Source organism: Martes martes (genome assembly GCF_963455335.1).
Source record: "Martes martes genome assembly, chromosome: 1".
In the NCBI taxonomy this organism is placed as follows: Eukaryota; Metazoa; Chordata; class Mammalia; order Carnivora; family Mustelidae; genus Martes; species Martes martes.
This window is the reverse complement of record NC_137888.1, coordinates 13,226,295-13,244,118: the sequence shown is the minus strand read 5'-3', so window position 1 is coordinate 13,244,118 and position 17,824 is coordinate 13,226,295. Positions and strand designations below refer to the sequence as shown.

Sequence of the window (17,824 nt, the reverse complement as noted above, 5' to 3'; positions counted from 1 at the left end):
AACCATAGAACTCTTCATGAAGGGGGATAAAAGCACGATGAATTACGGAAAACAAATTCATGGCCTTCCACCAAAGAGTGAGAAGAAGGGCTTTCTGACAGGCCTCGAACAACGGAGGGACATGCTGTGTGAAAACAGAAAAGGGTCGTTTCTTCCTCTTTCGTGTAAAAACCGCTCATGTTTTACTAGAACCAAACACAGATCATACAGAAACCATGCATGGCATGGCAAGTCTATCTGGCCCAGCCACACACATCTTGGATGCTATTTCTTCCAACATAGATGGAAATGTAAGAGGGAAACAGGGGAAACGAGATGTGAACTCACTAAAGCTGATTTCTGCCCTGTATTCGCACGTATAGGTTGGTTACCGAGGCTGTAATTGGGATTTCGTATCTTAGTGACATCTCAGAGGTAAAAGCGCCCGGTCCCACGGAGAGGCCTTCTAACCACACACAGCTGCAAAGGTGACGTGTCAGCTGTGACTCTTCGGGGGCTCGACACGTGGGACGTGAAAATGAGAATCTCTCACCTTGCTGCTGTGATCAGTTTCATCTGAGGATTCCAAGTCCGGCCCCTCGGTCTCCTCCAGAGCGGTCTCGGCGCTACTGCCCTGCTCGCTGCAGAGCCCGTGTCCTGCAAGATGAAATCAGAAGAAAATATGGGTCAGCATGGAGAACAGCTGCCAAACGCCAGGCCTGTGCAAGGGGGGCCCAGGGCCAGGCCCCTGACACGTGTATACACTGTTAGACCCTCCAAGTGTGAGCTCCACGATCTTGGCTCAGTACGTGTGTTGCTGTGTTTATTGTTACTACTATTATTTTTATATGATAGTACATATATATATATATTTTTTTAATTTTAGGAGCGCCTGGGTGGCTCAGTGGGTTAAAGCCTCTCCCTTCGTCTCAGGTCATGATCCCAGGGTCCTGGGATCAAGCCCCATATCGGGCTCTCTGCTCTGCGGGTAGCCTGCTTCCTCCTCTCTCTCTGCCTGCCTCTCTGCCTACTTGTGATCTCTGTCTGTCAAATAAATAAATAAAATAAAATCTTCAAAAACAAATAAATTTTATAATACATAGCTGTATTTTATGTTGAAGCCCTAACCTCCTCCCACATGATGGTATTTGGAGGTGGACCCAAGGACAATAAACATTCAGTCCTAGTGTGTGTGAGGTCTGTATTTGCAAAAGTCTGGCAAACTGTAAAGGTTAACCCCAGGCTTCCATACTTCCCACCATATTCCATGCAAAGGTGAAGAAAAAGGGGCGCCTGGGTGGCTCAGTGGGTTAAAGCCTCTGACTTCAGCTGGGGTCATGATCTCAGGGTCCTGGGATCGAGCCCCACATCGGGCTCTCTGCTCAGCGGGGAGCCTGCTTCCTCCTCTCTGCCTGCCTCTCTGCCTACTTGTGATCTCTCTCTGTCAAATAAATAAATAAAATCTTTAAAAAAAAAAAAAAGGTGAAGAAAAAGAGCATCACAGTCACCGTCCCCCGGCGGGCTGCTCAAACGTAAAGAACACCCAGGCCCCACAGGATCCCGCTCTGCAGATCCAGATTCAACAGGTTCGGGGCTGGAGAAACTTCCTCATTTCTTACAAGCCCCAAGATGATACCAGTCAATACTGTGCAGGCACCATGCCTGGACTAGCGAGGCTCCAAGACATTTACAAACCCGGATCAGGGACGACATCACTGCGATACAAACGGGCAAGACAGAAAAATCAGAGAGAAGGAGCCACTTTCTGACTCTTTGGATGAAAGCCTGTTTGCGAACAGGCTACCTTCTCCAGTGACACTATCAGAGTCATCCTCTCCTTGGCATCACTTTCTGTTCAGGTTCAAAGTTGGCCATAAAACAAGGAGGAAGCTGACCTCTACACACACACCTGGGCTCCAACGTTGCATCCTTCAGTCCCCTGTCCTGCTCTGCAATGAAGCACCAATGAAGGGAATACAACCTAGATGGAAGTTTCCATCCATGTCCTCCTTTTGCCCTGGTTCTAGAATTTTCTTTTTCTTTTTTTTTTTAAAGATTTATTAATTTATGGGGGGGGGGGGTTGCCATACATGGTGGGGAGGGGCAAAGGGAGAGGGAGAGAGAGAATCCCAAGCAGACTCCCACGCCAAGCACAGAGACCGGCACAGAGCTCATTCCCACGACCCTGCGATCACAACCTGAGCAGAAACCAAGAGTCGGACGCCCGACTGACTGTGCCACCCAGGTGCCCCAGCTTTAGGATTTTCTAATAACTTGCTCCCTCTATCATATGGTAGCAACAGTCAAAGAAAGAAGCTTAGTTAACTCGGTGGCTATAAATACAAACACTCGGTGGCAGTAGATACAATTAGCAGCCCCCGCTTTCTGTGCCAAGAAAAATGCACCCACACATTTCCCCATAGCAGCCGTGTCCCGGCTTGGGAACCAGTGCCCTGGAGACTCTGGTTTCAACTGTAAAGACATGACACTGAAAACAGGCATCCGGTCTGTAAGGGCTGGAGATTTAGAACTGATTCTCCCACATTCATATGGTTGCCTGGAAGGGCCACACCCTTGGTCTAAAAAGATGTAAAAAGATAAAAGAAAAAAAGTATTCACTAGAGGAAGGGAAGGGAGGGGGAGAGGAGGGCAGGGGAAGGGAGGAGGGAGCAAACTAAGGAAAGGAAGCTTGTCTGATTCTGCCCACCCATCGTGGGGCCTACTCTCACCTAATCACCTCCCAAAGGCCCCAACTCCAGAGAACAATCACATCGGGGCTCAAGGCTTCAATATATGGATTTTGGCAGGACACAAACATTTCATCCATGACCCTCAAGACGAAAGACTGCCTTAAAATTGTTGCAGATTTGTATTCCAAGGGCTCCAGCAAAGACATAATCAAAATCCCTCTGGAGGAATTCACACTTAATGATGGCGTCATACAATGCCCACAGATAAAGCTTGATCAAATAAAAATCCATAATCCAGTATCATAAAACCCAGGAAGAACTAGGTTCCCTTGAGTGAGAAGCAGCAGACACAAGAAACAACAGAATAAGACTCCCAAGGAATGGTATCGAAGTCATCAGACATAGAATGTCAACTACAGCCAAAAAAAATTTTTTAAAGAGGAACAAGAAAAGAGATAACTTCCTAAAAGATTAGATAAATTAATGGAATTTTCAAAATGATAACTATAACCACTCAAATAAAACACTCAATAGAGGGGCGCCTGGGTGGCTCAGTCAGTTAAGCATCTGACCCTTGATTTTGGCTCAGGTCATGATCTCAGATCATGATCTCAGGGTCATGAGATCAAGTCCCAGATCAGGCTCTGCACTGAGCAGTGGAGTCGGCTTGACCCTCCCTCCCCTTCCTTCCAGCCCTCCCCCTGTTCTCTCTGTCTCTCTCTCAAATAAATAAACAAATTTTTTAAAGATTTTATTTATTTGAGAGAGAGAGAGACAGTGAGAGAGGAAGCATGACACGGGACTCGATCCCAGGACTCCGGGATCACAACCTGAGCCAAAGTCAGATGCTTAACTGACTGAGCTACACTGGTGCCCCAAACAAATAAATAAATCTTAAAAAAAAAAAAAAATTCAAGGGGCCCCTGGGTGCCTTAGTTGGTTAAGCGTCTGCTTTCGGCTCCGATCATGATCTCGGGGTGCTGGGATCGAACTCCCTGCTCAGTGGGGAGTCTGCTTCTCCCTCTCCCTCTGCCCCTCTACCCTGCTCGTGCTCTCTCTCAAATAAACAAATAAATAAATAAAAACATAAAAAGCACTCAAGAGATAAAATAAAAGATAAAAAATAAAAATACAAATTTGGAAACTTTAGCTGTGCTGTCAACTTTGGAAAAAGTATCCCAGTCGTACCGTGTTGGGTTGGCGTTGTATAGAAATTAACAGCCATATTGGTCTAGAAATGTTAAACATAATTTTTTCCATCTGTACAGGGGTAATGCACTGTATTAAATATGTAAGGTCTTATCTACATGGGTTTGATTACAGAAACTAATAAAGTATTCTCCAAATAATGAAAAAATATATATAAAAAGTAAAAAAAAATTTTTTTAAAGATAAAAATAAAAGTTCAAGAAAGAATAAAAGGTCTATCTGAAGACATGACCTCCCTAAATTACAGAAACCTTCAAATGCTAAAACTACCAACGCAGAATTGTATTTCCAGCTAAAATATACAATAAGAAGAATATATTGTTCTCTGAGAAACAGAGTGAGAAAGTTCGCTATAAACAGAAGCTCCCTAAAAAAACTCTCTAAAAGGATATACAGGCATACCTAGGAGATGCTGTGTGTTGGGTTCCAGACCACCGCGATGCAGTGACTATCACAGCAAAGCAAGTCAAATGAATTTCTTGGTTTCCCAGTGCTTGTAAAAGTTATGTTTATACTACATTGCAGTCTATTAAATGTGCAATAGCATTAGGTCTAAAAAAGTACATATCTTTTTTTAAAGATTTTTTAAAAACATTTTATTTATTTATTTAACAGAGAGACAGCGAAAGCGGGAACACAAGCAGGGGGAGTGGGAGAGGGTGAAGCAGACTCCCCACTGAGCAGGGAGCCCGATGTGGGGCTCCATCCCAGGACCCCAGGATCATGACCTGAGCTGAAGGCAGATGCTTAACTGACTGAGCCACCCAGGTGCCCCTAAGATTTTATTTTTAAGTAATCCCTACACCCAGCATGGGGCTCTAACATACAACCCTGAGATCAAGAGTCGCACACCCCATCAACTCAGCCAGCCACGTGCCCCCAAAAGTATGTACCTTAATTTAAGATACTTTACTGTTAAAAAATACTAGTCACCTGGGCTGTCAGCAAGTCATAATCACTGATTACTGATCACCATACAAATAATAATGAGGAAAAAGCCTAAAATATTGCAAGAATTACCAAAATGTGATAGAGAGGCACAAAGTAAGCAAATGCTGTTGGAAATGTGGTGCAAAAACAGACTTGCTCAGGGCAGGGTTGCCACAAATTCTCAATTTGTAAAACACACAATATCCGCAAAGCACAGTAAAATAGGGTATGTTTGTACTTCAGGTGGAAACACACACACACACACACACACACACACACACAATCTGATATAGAATAAAATAGTAAAGAGCTGATATACACATGTGCAAGTCTTAGTTTGTAAAATAACACGCCACACCCTCCAAAAAAGGTCGGGGGGGGGGGTTTCTAGGTCACAAAAATACAAGATGCAACTAAAACAGTGGCGTAGGTGATTATATTTAAAGCATTTCGTGGCCATTTTATGCTTCAAGAGCGAAGCAAAAAGACTGACTTGGGTCTTTGTTATGGTAGAAATCATGCTAACATCTTAAGGGCGACCACTAAAACAGAATCAGATTATATAAAACCAAGAGTGAAATTTAGAAATTTCAAGCCCAAAGAGGGCAGGAAAGAAAAGAAAAAAACCAAGCAAAGACAAAGCCAGCAAAATGAGGGGATAGAAACGAGTCAAAAGACATGGATCTTCTAAATAAATGCAAAGTGAACTAAATTTGATACTTAAACTTTATGTTTAGATTAAAAAACCAAAACGATAAAAAACAAAGCCTTACCTACAAGCGCTATGCAAGAAACAGATCTAAACACAAAGACACAGGAGATTAAAAGTAAAAGGAGGAGGAAAATATAGTCGGCCAATCTAAAGAAAACTTGACAAACGTCAGACAAAGCAGGTTTAGTCACAATATGAAAATGTATTGATCGTTATTAAGCCTGATCCATGAATATATTTCAAACCCTGTTCCCAAGAATTTGTGAATGTACATTTTCCCCAAGGATCAACAATTTCTGCAAACAGGCTACACATTAGACCACAACATAAGTCTCAACAAACACCAAAGAATCATTAAAGCAATGGAGAATTAGTAAGGGAACAGGCTAACAGAAGAGAAAGCCCAGAAACAGGTGGCTCAGTGGGTTAAGCGTCTGCCTTCGGCTCAGGTCGTGATCCCAGGGTCCTGGGATCCAGCCCCACATCAGGCTCCCTGCTGGGTAGGGAGCCTGCTTCTCCTTCTCCTTGCAGCTTCTCCTACTTGTGCTCTCTCTCTCTCTGTCAAATAAATAAATAAAATCTTAAAAAAAAAAGCCCAGAAACAGCCTTCCTGCCTCCTGATATACAGCAGATGTGCCACTGCAGATCCCAGGGAAAGGATTGGCATATCTGATAAACGTTGTTATGACAGCAATTACTTAGATGGAAAAATACACAGTTGTACCCTAACATACACCATTCACAAAAATCAATACCTGGGAGATATAAATCAGAAGCATGTGAATAGCCCAAAGTATAAAATCTTTCACAAGAAAATACAGAAGACAACATCTGTTACTTTAGGCAAGAGAAGGGTTTCTTGAATAAGATATAAAAAGCACAAATCATATGAGACAAAAAAAAAATCAGATTTTATTAAAATTAATAACTATTCTTTGTCAAAAGCCATAAGACACATACTGATAAAAGTTATCTCCAATGTATAACTAGCAAAAATGTTAATATTTAGAATATAAGGGAAGTTCTACAAATCAGTATCTGTAGGTATATACAATTCTTTTTTTTTTTTTTTAAAGATTTTATTTATTCATCTGAGAGAGACAGAAAGAGCATGAGCAGGGGAGGGGCAGAGGGAGAAGGAGAAGCAGGCTCTCCACCGGGCAGGGAGCCCCACGTGGGACTCAATCCCAAGACCCTGATATCATGACCCGAGCTGAAGGCAGACACTCAACTGACTGAGCCACCCAGGTGCCCCGGTCTATCTGATTCTAAAGCACGTATTCTTTTCGACTACAACACTCCATGCTTCTGCCCTTAGCTGAAGACAAAAAGTAATAAAATAAGAAAGAGAAAAAGCAATGTAGCTTGTGGAAGACAGTTTGCAAAGTGATAATTCTACCCAACCCTCTGGGCACAGATTTTTGTGTTACTTTTCCTCCACCCCATGAACTGGGGCTGGCCTTGTGACTTGCTTCAACCAACAGAATGTGACATAGATGGGGAGACACGAATTCCGGGCTAAGATCCAAGTGTCCCTGCAGTTTCTGGTTTCGCCTCTAGGACCTCTGCACTCTCCATGCGAAGAAACCACAAGCTAGCCTCCTGAAGATGGGAGGCCTCAGGCGGGGGGTGGGGGGTCCAATCAACCAAGCACCAAACATGTAAACAAGGCAGTGTTGATCGAGCCCCGGTCAAGCCACCAGATGACACAGCCACGTGACCGACTCCAGGCAAGGACAGCAGAGCAATCACCCCGCCCAAAAGAATGAGCAAACAGAATGATTGTCTTGAGGTGGTCTGATACTTAGCAGAAGATAACCAATAAATGGGTGAGGGGGGCATTTAGCCATCAAAGCCAGAAAGGCGGGAGCTGACAGCTTCTCGGAAGGCCCCTTAGCCTACGAATCTGGTGGAACAACGCTGCGGAGTTTTCTGGCAACCCCAACGCAGACAGTTCTACCACCTCCTGCAGCAGTTCCCAATGCCCTGCACTGCAAGACACTTTCCTCTCACAGGAGACGCGGAAGGGATTCTCCTCTGTCCGGGAGGGAGCTGTGCCCCTTTCCTCACCAGGGCGCAAACATGGCTCTGCTCACTGTCAGAGAGATGGAAAAGCCGCAGACAAGGCTCAGAGGTGGCTGACGAAGTGGTCAGAGCAAGGGAACCACGGCCTCACCTCCATTCTGTCCCCACCTTTTGCACAACATCCAGCACAGAGGAGGGGCCCGGCCGCCATTTTGGGAGCACAAGGAAGCAGGGCCAAATCTGAAGAGACCAAGGATAGACTGGAAGTGGGGGAGGGGTGTTGGGGGGGAGGGGGGAGGGGGAGCAGCCCTAGAAGATGAGGACACACAGAGCAGGGCTGAGGCTGGGCGGGACAGGCCCTCCCGGCCACATCCACAGGCACCGCGAATAACACGTGTTTTGTAAACAGGTCTGATGGTTTCTTCACTGTTCAGACTGGTTTTCTCAGTAACGGTCTTGGGACCGAGAAACCTTTGCGACTAGCACGTCCCAATCACCACTGGCAGGACAGACACATCGACGCTGCTGACATTTAGATTTCTCTCTAATTTACTCAGTGGAGACACATTCCCCCTGACTCCCTCCAATTCCACTCAGGACTTAAAGAAAGAAGATAAAACTCTTTCACTCACGAGCTGCCTTAACAGTGGTTATTAAAAAAGCGGATTCTCCAATTCAAACATTGCCAAAGAAGAACCGATTAGAACACTGATGCTCTGAAAGCCTTAATGCCTGGGTTTAAATCTCTGTGAGAAAAAAATGATTTGAGAGCCGGGGTCGGCGGGGGGGGCAAGAAAAAGTTAGATATTGCCGATAAAAACATCAAGCTGAAATGAAATTTAGTCACTAGGAAAGGATTTTATTTTACTTTCCGTCTTCTTACTGTCTTATTCAGAATTCCATAGAAACACTTCATAATATGTATAAGATCAGCACAAACACCCTCTCCACAACAAACCTAAGAAACAAAAATAATTATAAAGAAAAAACAAAGAATCAGGGAGAGCTTAATATAGACGATGAAAAAAACCCTCCAACTTTAACTTACCAAATAACATCTTTCCAGCCAAATTTCACAAAATCTCAGCATCTATTTCTCTATGGAAGGAAATTTTTAAATCCATGATAACTACAGATACAGGCATTACAGATTCAGTTACTTGCTCATGAAAGTGAAATAATGTAAGGTTTATTCGTGTTCTTTAAAAATATGCCAACGGAGGGGCGCCTGGGTGGCTCAGCGGGTTAAGCCTCTGCCTTCAGCTCGGGTCATGATCTCAGGGTCCTGGGATCGAGTCCCATATCGGGCTCTCTGCTCAGCGAGGAGCCTGCTTCCCTTCCTCTCTCTCTCTGCCTGCCTCTCTGCCTGCTTGTGATCTCTGTCTGTCAAATGAATAAATAAAATTTTTAAAAAATAAAAAAAAATGAATAAAATGTAAAAATAAATAAATAAAAATACGCCGACGGAGGCTCTCACATTCTCAAACATTTCTCCCCCTCACAGATCTGACGGGTGTCATCAACCCAATGCAGCTGGAAGTGAAGACCAGGGATTTGGCCCCAGCAGGGCCTCAGGAAGCAGGCCGGGTGCTGTGTGACAAAGGCACAGAACCCAGACAGTTTACAAAATGCACACGGCTCCGCATTTTATCAACGGAGGACCATGGGCTCCCGGTATCTAAGAGATGTTGAGCGCTGAAGGACGGGGCCATATCTGTTTGTAAGGAGATAAATCCGCATGGTTCCTCTTTCCCTGCTGCCTCTCCCTTCGGCCTGCTTGTCTTGTTTTCAGAATCAGGCTCCAGACGGTCTGCACGGCACAGCCGTCTGGAACAGAATGCTTCACTTTACAGGCACCGTAGGTAGGGGAGCATGCTCTGCCCACCGATTAAAACGCTGTCCGTGTGGGGAGCCCAACCATTCCTTCCCTGACCAAGATGCCTTCGCCTCTCCCCGCCGTCACGGAAGCTTTTCCTGTTACAACAAACACTGCTTAATCTACTTCCTGCAGGAGGGATCTCCGTACTCCAAACAGACTCCAGGGTTCCACTGGGCATCAGACCCAGGTCTATCAAGGCGTGGCCCCAGTTGTCTTGAACTCTACGGGCCAGGGTGGGCTGCAGACGCCCGGCTCTCCCAGACTGTTTCTGGAGTGACCATTTCTCAAACAACAACCAATTTCAGTTTGCTGAGCCCTGGCATTTTTATAGGAATAGTGAAGGACAGGAGGGCACCTGCTTCGCCCCAAAGGGTCAGGTGGAATTTTAGGGAAGATAAAGCAGAGCTTTAGTCACGATAGAAACGGAAGGGATGTGAGCCCTCGGTGGCAGAATTTAAAATGAACGACACCACAGATATTCTGGAACTCTGGAAAGATACCATCAATGGCACCGGCATGGTTTCTTACAACTTACATAAAATGTGGCCTTCTGCATAATGAATGACTGAAATACCTTCGCTTCAGGAGTTAACCTCAGTGATCAATATCTTCCACCAGCTGGGGCGCCTGGGTGGCTCAGTCATTAAGCTAATAAGCATCTGCCTTCGGCTCAGGTCAAGATCTCAGGGTCCTGGGATCGAGCCCCGCATCGGACTGCCTGCTTGGCGGGAAGCCTGCTTCTCCCTCTCCCACTCCCCCTGCTTGTGTTCCCTCTCTCACGTATCCCTCTCTGTCAAATAAATAAATAAAAACCTTAAAAAAAAAAATCTTCTGCCAGAACAGTTTTACTCACATTCGGGAGAAAGGCCTCAAACTAAGTATTTATTTATTCTTTGCTCTTCCCTTGACTCAAAAGGGGGGGGGGGGGGTGCCAGAAAGGGGTATTTGTGTTGGAATTCCCTCAATAAATGTTTTATGAAACTTTTAAAAATGACTTTAGATCTGTATTTGCTTTCCTATATTGATGTTTGCTGTGAATAGTTCCCTAACTGGGTGAGGCAGGTTTACCTTCTGATAAGTCAGGCCAGTGGCTCTCAAACGGGGGAGATTTTGCTGCTCAGGGGACACCTGGCAACATATAGATATTTTGACTGGCCCCACTTGGGGGAAGGGGCTACTCACTAACTTACAGTGGTCTGTGGTGATGCTGGTACACATCAATGCCCAGAATGGCCCCCCCCCAAAACAACAACAAAGAATTATCTGACTCCAAACATTAGTAGCCCTAGATGAGCTCAGTATTCAAAATAAACCACACAGAAACATTCAAGAGGCTTTCTGGAAACCTCGCACGAACAGTTTTGCAACTTCCTCCTCTTTGCTCCAAGGTTCTTTCTATAACAACAGTCACTCAAGGGACTTTTTGTCTAGACATCCTTCCTCCATTTTCTTACCCGTATGCCAGTATACAAATATTAAAAAAAAAGAAAAAAGGATCAAAGTAGCTCAAGAAAGATTTCAACAAGGACCCATGGACAGTCAGTGAATGACAGGGGGAAACTGAGCCTTAGAGAGAAAACTCAGGTCGAGGTCCGTGGTTCTCTCAGCCAACACAGCAACCGCGCAACCACGCTTCCCCGCCGTACAGGGAGAGGAGGCTGGAGATGCATTCCACATCGCCTAAGAGATCTGCATTACAGAAATCTCAGGGGCGCCTGGCTGGCTCTGTGGATGGAGCATGCGACTCTTGATCTCCAGGTCCTGAGTTCGAGCCCCGTGTGGGGTATAGAGATTACTTAAATAAATAATCTTTAAAAAAAAAAAAAAATCTCAGACCACAGCAAGGTATCAACAGATACCACTACGGATGATTTGCATGGGATTATAACATTCCACCAAGACAACAAAAAGGGGACCACCAACCAAAGGAGAGTTGGCGACCCACGGTCGTGGATCCCAGTTCTAGCTGCACGTTGGAATCCGAGTTCTAAGCAACCACCACAACAAATGCACCCCGAGGTCTCAGTCCAGGCCACGTGAATCACATCTCTGAAAAGGGGCCCAGATGTCTCTCGTCTCTTTCCCCCCAGGGAGAGGAAAATACTTAAGGAAGGTATTCATAAACGCAGTCATCAGGTAATTCACCCGCTACAGACTGAGGTGGGCGAGGTAGAGACCGGTGAGACCCGATGTGAGCAGCCTCTGGGTACAAGCCAGGAAATCTTCACGTCCCGCTAAGGGATCGTGCTTCGAATGTGTAACATTTATCCAGCACTTCCTAAGACCTAAACACTTTACTTTCATAACTCAATTCATCCTCACGACAATTCAGCGAGATAGGACTGTGGCAATATCCCCATTTGATGCATGAGGACACTGGGGCTTGGAGAGATGAAACTGATAAACGCTAGAAAAAAAGAAAACAGGACTCGGTCCCGAGAAACCTGGTCCCAGAGCCCATTCTTAGCCACTCGGGCGTGATGCCTTCAGAGAGGAAACAAACCTTTCCAGGAGAAAAAGGGGCTCAGAATTAATCCAGCCCGGAAAGTTCTTTCCCTGTTGCAGTCAGGGTTCTGAGGGCAGGACTGGACCAAGCCCGCCTCCTCGGGCTTGAAGGATGGCGTGAGCAGCCGGGCCGGCCTTTCGTGAATGGGCACCTGCCAGGGCTCCCGAGGACCCCCGGGGCCCTGAGACACTGCCAGGCCCTCCGTCAAGGCTGCCAATCACGCACTGGGACCACCATTAAGAGAGCCCCTGCATCAGGCCTCAAACTGGCCACTCAGGATGTTCATTTTTAGCTACTTCTAAATTTAGACTAAGGCTATAGGGCAGCCTCCCCATTGTACCATTTTGCTAGTGGTTTTCTTTGCTATTTTAACCGCAGCTGTCGGCAGACGCTGCTTTATCTCGGCCTCATTATGGAGCCATCTTTCAGGTGGCTGTTCGCTTGCCTCTTTTATTTTATCCTGTTTACTTGCCTCTTTTATTTTTCACGGTTAAACGGGAACTAGGAAGCAGCAGCAACCAGAAGACAGAGAGGCTGAAACTCACGCCCCCCCTCCGGCCACCCCAGCTGGGCTGCGACGGCCAGGAGCATTTGAGAATTCTTCTGGAACTTATTAATGCTGAAGACAACTTAGAGACCTGACAGGAAAACTAACACGATGACCTGACTTTCTTGCTTTTGTCTTGAGCCAGGCTGGTGATCTGACTTGGACTCAGAAGACTTTGTTCTGAAGGATTTGGGATCATTGCAAGATACTAAAAGGTGAACCAATTAAAAAACAGAGCATTCGCTAAAATTTAAGTCTGAGAACACAGTCATGGCCCAGTCACCATAATGACTTTTAGCACCTCACTCAACGAATGTCAGACCCAATGTATCGTTCAATCAGAAAAAAGCAAAGGAATCAATGAATCTTCTAAGAATGATTCCAAACTGGAAATTTTAACGTGTTCTGAACACCAGTAGGTTCAGTGGACTTAGCACTGGGCTTTCAAAGGTGACTGGCTCAAAGGAGGTCATACACAGTATGTAAAGGTCAGTAGTTAAGTTTAAAACACCATATTAAAAGATGGGACACCTACGATATATGTAAACTCTATATTCTATACTCAAGTATTTCTAAAATGCTTGTAGGCAAATACATTTTAAGTAAAACAATTTTTTTTAAATTTTGCTTATTTATTTATTTGAGAGAGAGAGATTGAGATCACAAGCAGGCAGAGAGGCAGGCAGAGAGGGAGACGGAAGCAGGCTCCCTGCTGAGCGGAGAGCATGATGCGGGGCTCGATCCCAGGACCCTGAGATCATGACCTGAGCCACAGGCAGACACTCAAATGACTGAGCCATCCAGGCGACCCTATGTAAAACAATTTTAATAAAAATTTGCAAGATGCACATAGACACATAAATGCACAATTTTTTAAAAAGAAGAAACACTCCTAAAATAGTGATGACCTTTAAAGGGGCCAATTGTGAGCAATTCCAGTCACACTCTCTCAGGGAAACTATCTGTAAAGGGCCAGATGGTGAATATTTTCAGCTTTTCAGACCATGAGTCCCTGTCACTACTACTCAACTCTGCCTTTGCAGTGAGAAAGTAGCCAGAGACAAGACATAAATGACGGGCATGACTGTGTCCCAATAAAACTTTATTTCCAAAAACAGGCTGTGGGTTGCATTTGACTGATGGGTTGTAGTCTGCCAACCCCTGCTATATATCCATATCCCAAAGGAAGGGCTCAGACAGAAAAAAAAATTTTCAAAAAAAGTTGCGCACACACTGTCTTTCATAGTATGTACATCCAGATCTTATAAAAATCCTTTAAGTAACCCAACCTAACACAACATGCCTCATTCAAAGTCTTGTTATAGAAACCTCTCTCCTCGAATGGAGTTTTATGGGATCGATGCTGCCATCTCGTGGTCACACAAAAGAACAGCCTTCGTGGTCTCCATCCCCCATTAAGCGTATGTGGGAGTCGGGTTCTAAAAATTTGATGAGGGTCAGGGCGCCTGGGTGGCTCAGTCCTTAAGCATCTGCCTTGGGCTCAGATCATGATCCCAGTGTCCAGGGATCATCCGGGGATGGTCAGGGGATCAAACCCTACATCCGGCTCCCTGCTTGGTGGGAAGCCTGCTTCTCCCTCTCCCACTCCCCCTGCTTGTGTTCTCTCTCTCCCTGAGTCTCTCTCTCTCTGTTAAATAAATAAGTAAAATCTTAAAAAAAAAACAAAAAAACAACAAAACACATGACGGGGATGTGGGTACTGAAATGACATAATGACTCAAGGAAGTCAACGGAAACAGGAGCCATCAATTTTCTGAAGCCTCAACTTGCCAAATTCTTGCCACAGCCACTGAGCAAAAGAAAACTCTCACAAGGATTCTGCCAGCGATTTACTCTCATGGAGCTGAACCTCAGAAGAGTATCTGAAAAACAATGGGCAGGGCGAGAATAATCCAAGTACCTACCCCCAGATTTTGAAACTGAAGACTTTTTTTTTTAAATTTAACTCAAGTTTTAGAAAGAAAATAAGTCCAAAACCCTAACTTACTAAAATCAACCCCAATTCTACAATCAGGTCACGGGGAAGGAAGGAAGTGACATAATGCTGCTGACCGCTGCGCTCACTCACTGACTCTCGACCAACGAGGATGGGGCACCTGTGGGAGCACAGGAAGATGTACGCTCGTCCCGGGAAACAAATTCGGGACAAGGGAGAGACAAGCCAGCAAGAGTATCACATGATTAGGACCCACGTGAAAGATGTCTTTGGAGGGTCCTAGGGACCCAGAGGAGAGAACTAGCTCTGGTAGGTCCCACTACTAGGAAGGCTTCAAGGGGCAGGTAGCATTCTGGTTGCTTCTTTTAGGAGGAGCGCGAGGTTACAAAGGGATGGGGAGAAAAGCCGTGAGCAGAGAGAGCAACACTGGGGCAGGCATGGGTCTGCGTGTGGACTCACACTCACACGCAACATCGGGGGAGCCCAAGAGAAGCCGACCTTAGGAGCTCTGATGCATGTCCACTTCGGGCAACTTACGGCCTCTCTCACACAGAAGGGAAATGGTTTGGGGGATGGTGGTTTGGGGTGGTTTGGGGGACAGTGACGCGGAAGGCAGAGCTAGGCCCCAGAGCCCCCGTGACTCCTGGCCCTTGTCTCTGTCATCTCCATCCACAGCCAAGAGACGGTGGTCTCTACCCATTTGACTTTCTCCAGAATGACAAACGCCAGTGGCACGCTGATGCTGTCCGTGTAGGACAGGCTGACTGGTGACCAGACACGTATTTCACGGGAACACAAGTCCCCTGAACCTTGGAAATTAACAGGAAGCACGCCTTCGGGAAGCAGCTCATCTCACTCACACATCTTGTGCCTGCTGGCCCCAGTCTGGTGGAACACAGTCACACTCACACACACTCACACTCTGCACGGTGCAGGTCGCAGCCATACCTGGGTTGCTGCCGAGGAAGGCCAGGGGGCTCTCGCTGGGGTCCACGGGGCCGTCGGCTCGGTGGGGCGGGCAGTCCAGCAGCTGTACGCCTCCCTCGGGCTCAGGGCAGGTCCTCACCAGGAGGCCCAGGGACGGCTGCGCGAGGAAATCTTTGAGCACAGAGGAGTTCAGGGTGCCTGCAGCACGATTATTGATCTCGAGAATCTCATCTCCCGCTTTCAGGCCTGCCAACGCGAGACGGAAAATGTTTCATTTCACACGCACATTAAAGCAGCCGCCGCGGCGGGGACGAGTCAGATCGCGACAGCACAGAAGCCCCGAGAAAGGGCACGCGGGGCTCACGCGTCACGGGCCCCCCAGCCCCGGAGCTGGTGTCCATGGTGGGGCTCGTCCTCCACAGTCAGCATCAGGAGATCACAAGGGCCTTGGTTCCGGAAGGTTCTGGACTCGGATGTGACAGCATGCCTGCCTGTCCTAAACACACCGACCAAACCCACTGACTCCTTCCCAAATCTCTGTGCTTTGGGCATCGACCAATTCCTCCTCACAAATGCTACTTCTGGCCGCCGTCCTCGGTTTTGAGGGGGGAAAAGCAGAAATGCTCTGATCACTACAATCAGTAAGTTTTGCACAAGCACGTGCTACAGCGCACACATGTGGCACAGCCCACTAACATCTTCTGATCACCACCATGGAATGAGCTTGGGAACCGGCATGCGGGGAGTCGCTTCTGGCCACCACCACAGAAAATGACTCGATCCCCAACATAATCTATGAACCAAACAGGATCATTTTACGCCCTCTTCCCTTCGTTGAACTACATCAGGACCTCAGAGTGCATATCTCTTGGAAGGCCCCCAAAGGTTCTGCTGCTTTTGCAAAGCACGCTGGGAGAGCTGCCGAAGTTGGGGACCCAAAGGAGCAGCCGTGAAGTAGCCCAACCCAAAGGAACAAGACGTTGTGACGGACCCTCCCTGGGGGATTTCAACCTGATGGTAAAAGAACATGTCAGCAGTTTGAGAAAGGGAGAGGTCAGAGCACAACATGGAAAGAACGGAAGTATTGTCTCAGCGAAGAAGGAAAAAGAGTCCAATTCTTATTTTACAGACTCGCATGGAAAAGCAAACCCGACAAAGGGAGTGAGTGCAGGCAAAGGTAAGGAATGAGCTGCAGGAATGAGGAGCCACGCGGATTCCACAGGTCCCACCTGAGGCCACGGGAAAGTATTTCCCCAGAGACATTCTCACTCCCCCCTTCACCAAGTCACACCCCCTGGTCATCCGTACTCGGGTCTCCAAACTACTTGACATCCGTCTTGCATCATAAGATACTCCAGGGGACATTCTGAGTGAGAAGGCAATGGCAGGGAAAGGACAATACTCCTCTCCGTATGGAGGTGGGCTTCTGGGACGCTAACCACTCCATTTTTAGGTAAAAGGTTTTGGCATCACAGCATTTGAGTTGAAAATACAAAATTTCCCGCACGCAAACAGTAGTTAGTTTTTGGTTTTTTGAAGTCTTCTCTTGGAGACAAACCTTTCGCTTAGACATAAGAGGAGGTGATATAAAGAACAGAAGAAAGCACTTAAACATCTATGAGTTTGAGTTTGTTTTGTTTTTTTTGAGAGAGGGGGGCATAGGGAGACAGAGAGAGAGAGAGAATCTCAAGCAGGCTCCACACTGAGCACAGAGCCCAAAGCAGGACTCGATCTCACGACCCTGAGATCATAACCTGAGCCAAAATCAAGAGTCAGTCGCTTAACCGACTGAGCCACCCAGGTGCCCCAAGTTTGTTTCTTTCAAAGAATTTCCAGGTTTACTATGAATGGTGGAACCAAAGTGTTTAGTAGGATAAATGGGGACCCCCCCAAAGATACAACCATGTCCCAGAAGCTGTGAATGGGGCCTTAGTGGAAACAGGATCTGCACCGTTGTAATTAAATACATGATCTTGAGACAGACCAAGCTGGATTATCTGGTGGGTCCTAAACCGACTGACAATGTCCTTTGAAGAGACGCATAGAAAGGAGAAGGCCACGTAGAGACAGGGGCAGCCACGGGGGGGAAGCTGCTGGAGGCCACGGAACCCTTGGAGCCAGCAGAGGCTGGAGGAGGTAAGGAGGGGCTCTTTCCTAGAGACTTCCGAGAGGACACAGACCTCTGGCCTCCAGAACGGGAGGCAATACATTTCTGTTGCTTTACACCCACCCCCCCAAGTTTGTGGTCATTACAGCAGCCCTAGAAAACGACTCTAGGCAGCTGGCTGAGGGACTTATTCTCAGTATTAACACGTGACTGTGGGCAGCCCAGCAGGAGTGAGCCACGGAGTGCCCCACCGGGGTCCTTCGGTCCCAATGTCACCGTGTAACTGCTCTGTGACCGTTGGCACATTACTGAATCTCTCCCAGTCCCAGTTTCCTCCTAGGTAAAAGTGACAATGA

At 46.7% G+C, this 17,824-nt stretch overlaps 1 protein-coding gene across 1 annotated transcript in view; it reads right to left on the bottom strand.

Annotated features, from left to right (window-relative positions):
* TIAM1 (TIAM Rac1 associated GEF 1) overlaps window positions 1–17,824 on the bottom strand; it is a 383,928-nt gene that overhangs the window by 42,143 nt on the left and 323,961 nt on the right. The window contains exons 15-16 of the mRNA XM_080799863.1: window positions 15,383–15,607; window positions 533–636 (exon numbers count right to left, since the gene is read on the bottom strand). Coding sequence (XP_080655989.1) covers window positions 533–636; window positions 15,383–15,607 — 329 coding nt within the window. The remainder of the gene's footprint in view (window positions 1–532; window positions 637–15,382; window positions 15,608–17,824) is intronic.